The following is a 7651-nucleotide window of genomic DNA, read 5'->3' as shown; positions in this document are numbered from 1 at the left end:
CTGTGGATGAAAGGGATGTGATATAGCTACTTTCACACTTAATCAAGTCTCGTGTTCCATCTTGTTCCAAACAGTTCCCACTGGAGAGGAGGGACTTCCATCCCCCACCTGCAGGCTGTTACCTCTGTACTCCTTCATACCCTAATTACCCGAAAGTAAAAGTCACAAATCTGATTGGCCAGAGTCCAGAACGTTCCTTGGGGACCATATTACCAGTGGGCAGACTTACTACATCTTAAAAGTCAGTCCCCATGTGCTCCATGAAAGCCTATTTTATTTCAAGGTAAAGCCTGCCTTGGGGGCAGGACTGATCAAGGTTTTTCCTGCCTCCTCAATGTCTACAGCTGAGTGGGCAAATGGGGCCAGAGGAAGAAAGGGGCCGCATTTATACCTTCAACCCAACTTCAAATGCTTCAAAGCAGCTTTCTCTTTAGCTCAGTTATGAACAAAGTGGCATTTTTATTTCTCATTTATCTGGTGGTGTGCTAGTAAACGTTTAACACCCAACTCTTTTGGGGAGTGGAGGTGGGCGGGAACAAACGTGATTTGTACATTCGCCAATTTCCGTGGTGTAAAAACTCTCACGGTGGTCAATATCATACGCCAATGTGACATTCTTAGAAAGTAATACACATTAGTACACTATTAGATAGTATTTCTAACTATAGCGGTGCAATGGACATCACCTCAAGAACACGGGGAAATGTAAAATGAAACAAAATAGGCTGTGATGGATTTTGAGCATTCTTTAACTTAGTTGTAAATACAGTCTAATTGTGAGTTGACACAGTTTAATTTTTAATAATGGCTGTATTTAACAACCAGCTGACAAAACTCTGGAATTTTAGCAGTTGGTGCTCACGAGCTATTCAAGCTGGCTCAAGCATGTAAAGCCTTCAGCTATTATTCTTTGCATATGTTCTTCTCTCAATCAGGACTCCTATCATTTTCATCTGCCAACATCCTTTTCTTTGGCAAACAATCTCTTCCATTTTGTGCTGGGGGAAGCTCTCTTCCCTCATTCCCTAAAACATGCCAAGAGTAGTGCCTATCCCACAAGGTGATGATGAGAATTGTTTATATCAATTGTCTTCCTCTGCGCCTTCAGAGGTGGCCAATCTTGTGCACATGGGGGGGTTCAAGTGGGGATAAGGTTAGGGGTTAGCAGGAGGCCAGAGCTATTGGGACTGGACAGAGAATGGGAAACAGCCCCCCACTGGATGTACCACCCTTGGTTTTCCCCACCCTCTCATTAAAATTCTTCAGCCCCTCTCACTGGCCTTGCCAGCCAGAAGTTTCTCAGAGTGAAGGAGGGAGCTTCTCCAACAGCAGCCAGCCCAAGGGGCAATAGGATAGGAATCGAACCCCACATGGGTCTCTCTGCTCAGCAGGGAGCCTGCTTCCTCTTCTCTCTCTGCCTCTCTGCCTACTTGTGATCTCTGTCAAATAAATAAATAAAATCTTTTTTTTTTTTAAATCAACATTTAAAAAGGGGGCGGAGAGGAGACGGGCCTGGAATCCCTGACCAGGGTGAGAGGACTGCTATGGGTAGAGCAGAGGTTACAAACTCTACCGCCTGTCCAGCCTTTATTTTATTTGGTCCGAATTGTGTTCTGGAAATATCTGAATTCATCGCTAAGATTTAGAAAGCAGGAGCTGTGACCTAGCAGCGTGTTACCCTGCTGGCTGGGCAACAAGCAGTAGGAGTTCAGGGTCAGTTGCTTCCCCCACCACCTGCCTAGGCTCCCCAGCTAGCCACTCTCCACCTGGCTCCCTGCACCCCTTTCACTGTTTCCAACTGGGCCTTGCAGGCATGCGCATTTGCATCCTCAAGCACACCGGTTGCTGCACAAACTTTGGGGCAAGGGTCTACAACTTACCCGGGTTCCTGGCACCCGTTCTGCCATCTATGGGCGTCTGCATGCTCACACCACGGACGGAACCTCCAGTGATGGCAGAGGAACCGTCTCTGCTGCCACGTAACTCCGATCTTTCCACTGTAAAGTAGGTCCCCCCTCTCTTGTCCACTCGAGGACACCATTCCAGCCAGGCCTCATCGACAGCATCACTTTTTCTCCCTCTGCCCGACCACAAACAAGCAGTAATTTCTCCCTTAATAAAGACCTCTCAACCCCGCTTGCCCTGCCAGGTACTGCCCTAAGAGGCGGCTAACTGCCTCTCGAGAGTCTTCTGCACCCACGGTCTCCAATTCACCTCCACCCCTTCTCTTAAAAGCGACTCTGGTCAGGAGTTAAATCCCCCTCACTGAGTTAAAGCTACTCGTGACAAGGTCACCGACGCTAAGGCCTCCTTGCCAGCTCGAAGAGGGCGTCTCAGGCACTTGGTGCCGGGCGATCGGTGCTACTGGTCAGAGCTGACCAGGCCCCTCCCAAACACCTCCTCCCGCTCCGATTATAAGATGCAGGATTCTCTCCTTTTCCGTTCTCTTTTGCAGGAAGCCCAAATGTCACAAATTCTTTGGCTAAGATCTACCGTGGCTGTAGGGAGAATGAGGGCACGGGGGAATCCAGATGCCAAGCGTCAAAATGTTACACTGTTTCCTAAAATACTTCCTTCTTTATTCGTGCGCTTGTGTTGCTGAGCGCTTGCTCCTTCTGGCCAGAGAGACAGCACCTGGTGGCAGGGGTGGGTACCCCGCAGGCCATAGACACCTCTGACCCAGCAAAGGGGAAAGAGCTGCAGGGCCTGGGCCACACTGGGCGGCACCACTTCTTCTGGCTTTAGCTGTATTGTTATGAAGCCTCCTACTCGCTCTCCATGCTTCCTGCCTCAGTCTATTCTCACCTTAGCAGCCCAGGTCAGATGCGATCACTCACTGAAAACCCTCTAACTACTCCATACTCCACTTGGAGTAGAACCCAGAGTCCCATGTTTGCAGAGTCCCACTGGGAAGGACTCTCTGCACTCAGCCCTACCATGCTCCCCTCACTCCTCCTGCTCCAGCCACCTGGGTTCTTGCGGGCCTCAAACACCCCATATGCTCCCACCTTCAGCCTTTGCCCTGGCCCCTCTGGGCCTGGAACATTCCCCCAGCTATCACATCTCAACTTCCTCCACACCTTGTTTACATGTTACCTCTTCCAGAAACCGTATTTGAAATGCCACCTTGCTTTCCTCTGACCCCTCCTGAGCAACCTTGCCCTACTGTTTTTGGTTACCCCTTGGCAGGTCATCAGTGATATTGTCTTATGATGTACTTACTTGTGTTTATTGTCTAGGTCTCTCCCACTCCCAATTCTGAATCTCGGAGGGCACATAACAAGCCCTTCATATTTCTTGAATGTGTGATTTTCTAGGAAGGACCAAAGCTTTGATCAGATTATCAGAGTTTTGGGGGCCCAAAAACTATTAAACAAAACACTTCCCAGGTCTAAAGCTGTTTGAGAACAAACCGTTTGTTTCAGGCTTTAAAGAACCTTTCTGAGCAGGGAAACAGCAAACCAAATATATATTGCCCTTGGGTTTTCCCAGTTCCTTTCACGTGGCAGTGTTGGGTGTCCCCTCCTATGGTCTCAGAGGCTTCCAGACCCTGTGAGAGACCTTCCCCAGCAGCAGCACAGAGAAGAGACAGACCATGAGATTTACCCCACAAGTGGGCACTGTATGTGGAGCACATGCTGGGAGCAGTGAGAACAGCGGTAAATACAGAACAGAAAATAACGATCTTTGAAATGACAACAAACAGGACATATTATCTAAGCACTAACACCTAAGGAGGCAGCTGCCCAGGCTCTGGTGGGCAGCTCTTCAGGAGAGAGAGGCCGACTTCTTTCCAGGCTGCCTTGTCTTCAGTCCTTGTAACTTTTCATCTTTCAGTGCCTTCAAGAATTTATCTGTAGGAGAACAAAACAAACACAGCTGTAGTAAAGATAAGGGCCTTTCTAACACTTCCAAAGAAGCTTCTGGGAAGCAATTGTGTGTTCCCTGCATGAACCCAAAACCCAACATGGGTAGGAAAAAATCCCTAACAGACAAAACATGTTTAAGTGGAGAATATGTAGTAAAGAAATCCAAGACTTAGACAAGCCTGTCTTCTAGGAATTCTTTCCATGGCTGTGGGGGAAAAGACCTTACAGAGGATGCCTGATGACCTTATAGGGGATAACGATTCTCATGGTCACATTAACCTGAACATTTAGGTTATTTCATACTCCCCTTGCCTGTATGGCAGGGGAGCCAATTTAACCTGTTGTTTTTGTTTTGTTTTGTTTTACAATAATGGGGATGGTCTTTCTAGAGCAATATCCCGTCCTCCATTGGTATACTATAAGCCTTAGTCAGAACAGGTGATGGGAAGACAAAGTCTGCAGAACAGCTTATGGCTACTGAATATTCCACAGTATGATAGGTCCTTATGGGAGAATCAGACTTAACTGTACCCTCCAATGGGAAGGATCGGTTAGCTTGCAAGCTAGAGGAATCCTGCCCATATCAGCACATCTGGTCTGCCCTGGTCCAGATCGCTAAGACTTTAAACCTACAGTCAGAGGGCAGAGCTCAGGACCCTGGTGAGACAGCTTCCAGGATCGAGGCCAGGGTTCACAAGGAGGTTTCCTTTCAGCACTGAGAAGTGGACGGCCTCAAAGCCCCTAGATGATCTGTCCTTGGGCTTCCTGGGTCTCGCACAATTCCCATCTACAGACCTAAGTTGGAGTGTCTACCTACAGACACACCAACTGACCTTTGCTTCCACCTCCTCCCATTCAGGACCAAAGTTGAAGATAAACCCTAAAGCTGAAGTCTGTAGAGGTAGGGGGTGTGTGTGGTGCGTGATGGTAATATTACTACCACGGTGGGGGGGAGGGGTGTCATGGTGTAAAAGTTTAAAGTAGGATGGGGACTGTGGTGGTTTGAGTTCTAGGTCTGGAGGCTCAGAGTCCAGATTACCAAACGGGCTCAGGATGGGAGGAGGGTGGAGTTTGGGCCAAAAGTGCTCATGAAATCCTTTCTGTGGTGAGGGAAGACATCGGTTGAAATCCAGGATGGGGGCGTCGGGGCGCTGAGGGGTGTGGCTGGGTGCTGGAGGAGTTGATCTGGGATCTGGGATTCCTGGGGGCTGGAGTTTGGGCCGGAGGCCACACTGCGGGGAAGAGGTTTAGTAAGGCTTGGAGCCAAGGAGGGAGCCAAGGAGCGAGCCAAGGCGGGCTAAGAGGGGACTCGGGCAAGGTCACGCACAGCGCTGAGAGTCGAAGCCGTCCCCAGTGATGGTGAGCAGCTCCAGCTCCTTAATCCGGATCTCCAGCTCGCACAACTCCTCGGGGTGGGAGGCGGAGGCGACCCGGGGGGTCGTGGGGCCGGGGGCCAGTGGCGAGGCAGCCACCTCGGGCCCCGGCGGTGGCGAATAGAAGAAGCGCAGAGGCTCGTAGGGGATGGAGGCCAGGCCGGAGGGCCAGGGCGGAGGCCAGGGGCGCTCGCTGGGAGGCCCCAGGCCCGGTGGCGGCGGCGGGGGCGCCGGAACCTGGGGTGCCTGGGGCAGGGGCCGCCCCGCTACCGCCCCGCCCGCCGCCGCCCCGCCCGCCTTCAGCGGCACGAAGAGTTTCTTCCAGATGTTGAAGTCGCTGAGCGGGGACGAGGAGATGCCACGATCGTAGAGGGAAGGGAAGTAGAGGGGCGGGGCCGGCCGCTGGCTCATGGTAGGGCTCTGGCTGCCGCGCCGCCCCTTCGGCATCTTTTGAATGGGAGGCTGCGTGGGAGGAACCCCGCGCCGGGAGACGCGCGCCTCAGCCCCGAGTCGCCGGGATTCTGAGGTTCTACAGGCCACGCCCCGAAGGAGCCTGGCCCCGCCCTTTCGGCAAGCCCCGCCCCGAACGGGCGGAGTTCTAAGGGCCGGTCGGCCACGCCCCAGAACGTGCCCCGCCCATTGACGGCAGGCGGAGTTTTTGCAGTAGGAGAGGGTGGGGAGAGCGGGAGGTCTGGGAGTCTCGCAGGCGCGCTCTCGTCCGCCCTATCCTCACCCCTGGTTTTCCGCTACGCTCGGCGATCGCCCCACATCCTATGACCTCCAGCCTCCGATCCCGTCCCGCCCCTCGACCTTTCCCAGCGCCCCTGCATTTCCACAGGCCTCGCTCCCCTGCTGTTGCGCCCCCGGTCCTACCTCCCATCTCACATCTCCCTTCCCCACAGAACCTCCGACAAGAACAGGAAGTAGGGAGCTGGCCAGAACTGCAAGAATACATTTTCCAGTCTGCCTTTCCTTTCACAGGGAGAAAAATATTCCCTAGAAACCCGCCCCCTACCACAGCCTTAGCACCTCTCGCCGCAAAGTATCTGGGGAGATGAATTTTCATCCTCTACAACAGGAGGCAAAGGAGAAGAGGTTGATGGAGATCGGCTGTTAGAGCCAACTCCTGTTTCTGCCAAATTTCCCAGTGTTGTGAAAGATTCTAGAGAACGGGACCCTGGTGTGAATTTGTAATAGATCTGAAGTAGGACGTCTTCAATGAAATGCAGTTGACTTGAGCCAAAACCAAGAGCTGGGTGCTTAACTGACTGCACTCCCCAGGTGTTCCTATTTGAGAAAATTTTTTTTTTTTTTTAGGATTTTATTTGACAGAGTTCAGACGTAGGCAGAGAGGCAGGCAGAGAGAGAGGAGGAAGCAGGCTCCCTGCTGAGCAGAGAGTCTGATGCAGGGCTCGATCCCAGGACCCTGAGATCATGACCTGAACCGAAGGCAAAAGCTTAACCCACTGAGCCACCCAGGCATCCCCCTATTAGGGAACTTTTAAAACAGTGTTATGTGTTTGAGGAACTGAGGGGACCAGAATATAGCACGCCAAAATATGCCTCTTTGGGATACAGATTATTATAAGTTGAAGGCAACTGAGAAAGACACAGGAGAAGTTCTGTCCTCTCCCTTTCTGCCTAAAAGCAGGGTATAAATTTCCTTTGGTGAGGGTAATATCAGTTTCCTTGGTGAAGGTATCTGCTCCCCACTCCCATACCAGGGAAAAGAGATGATAATTTTCACTGGAGATGGCACTGTCTTGAGTCTAAATAAACTAATTTTATTACACAACTCTAATCTTCAATGAGTTTCCCCCAGGTATCCACCTTCCCACAATTTATGACTTCTAGAAAACCAACCCTCTTTGTCTTTGTCTTGTCCCTTGTTTACAATTTTATCACCTTTTGTTAGAATGGCTTATCAGCTTTCAAGCCCTACTGTTTCTTTGGGTTTTCACACCTTTTCTGTGAGGCCCCATGTGCATGCAAAATAAATCTTATCTACTGGTAATCTGTCTTTTGTTGGTTTAATCCACATGACCCAGCTACCGAACCTAAGAGGGTAGAAGAAAAGGTTTTTTTCCTACTTCTACAGAACCACAGTAGTGGTAAGAACCAGAGTTTTGGACTCAGACCTGGGACCAACTCCTGAATCTATTATGTACTGAGCTGTGTGGATGAACCTTTCTGAACCTCAGTTTTTTAATCTATATAATGAGAATAGCAATGGTACTTCCTCATTATACTGGCAAGATTAAAACGAGGCCATCTAAGTACCTGACCATAGAACATGCTCAGTGATGTTAACTGTTATTATATATTAAAGAGCCTTAGAAGGGAAAGCGATTTTGCAGTATGTTTTTTAAATGATGTAATCTAATCACATTTTTATTCATATATATCCAT

At 50.3% G+C, this 7651-nt stretch overlaps 1 protein-coding gene across 1 annotated transcript; it reads right to left on the bottom strand.

Annotated features, from left to right (window-relative positions):
* Positions 1 to 3611: 3611 nt before the first annotated feature.
* Positions 3612 to 5759, bottom strand: C1H11orf91 (chromosome 1 C11orf91 homolog). The gene is made up of 2 exons (XM_059388424.1): positions 5197 to 5759; positions 3612 to 3854 (listed from the first exon to the last, which is right to left on the bottom strand). The coding sequence occupies exons 1-2, from the start codon at positions 5687 to 5689 to the stop codon at positions 3769 to 3771; spliced, it is 579 nt and encodes a 192-aa protein (XP_059244407.1). The 5' UTR covers positions 5690 to 5759; the 3' UTR covers positions 3612 to 3768.
* Positions 5760 to 7651: the final 1892 nt, after the last annotated feature.

Source organism: Mustela nigripes, chromosome 1, assembly GCF_022355385.1.
Source record: "Mustela nigripes isolate SB6536 chromosome 1, MUSNIG.SB6536, whole genome shotgun sequence".
NCBI classification, from domain to species: domain Eukaryota; kingdom Metazoa; phylum Chordata; class Mammalia; order Carnivora; family Mustelidae; genus Mustela; species Mustela nigripes.
This window is presented reverse-complemented; position numbering and strand designations above follow the sequence as displayed.

Coding starts and splice junctions, on each gene's coding strand:
- C1H11orf91 (XM_059388424.1), bottom strand. CDS start 5,689: ATGCCGAAGGGGCGGCGCGGCAGCCAGAGCCCTACCATGAGCCAGCGG. Junction 3,855..5,196: donor CGGCTTCGACTCTCAGCGCT/GTGCGTGACCTT, acceptor GTTCTCCTACAG/ATAAATTCTTGAAGGCACTG.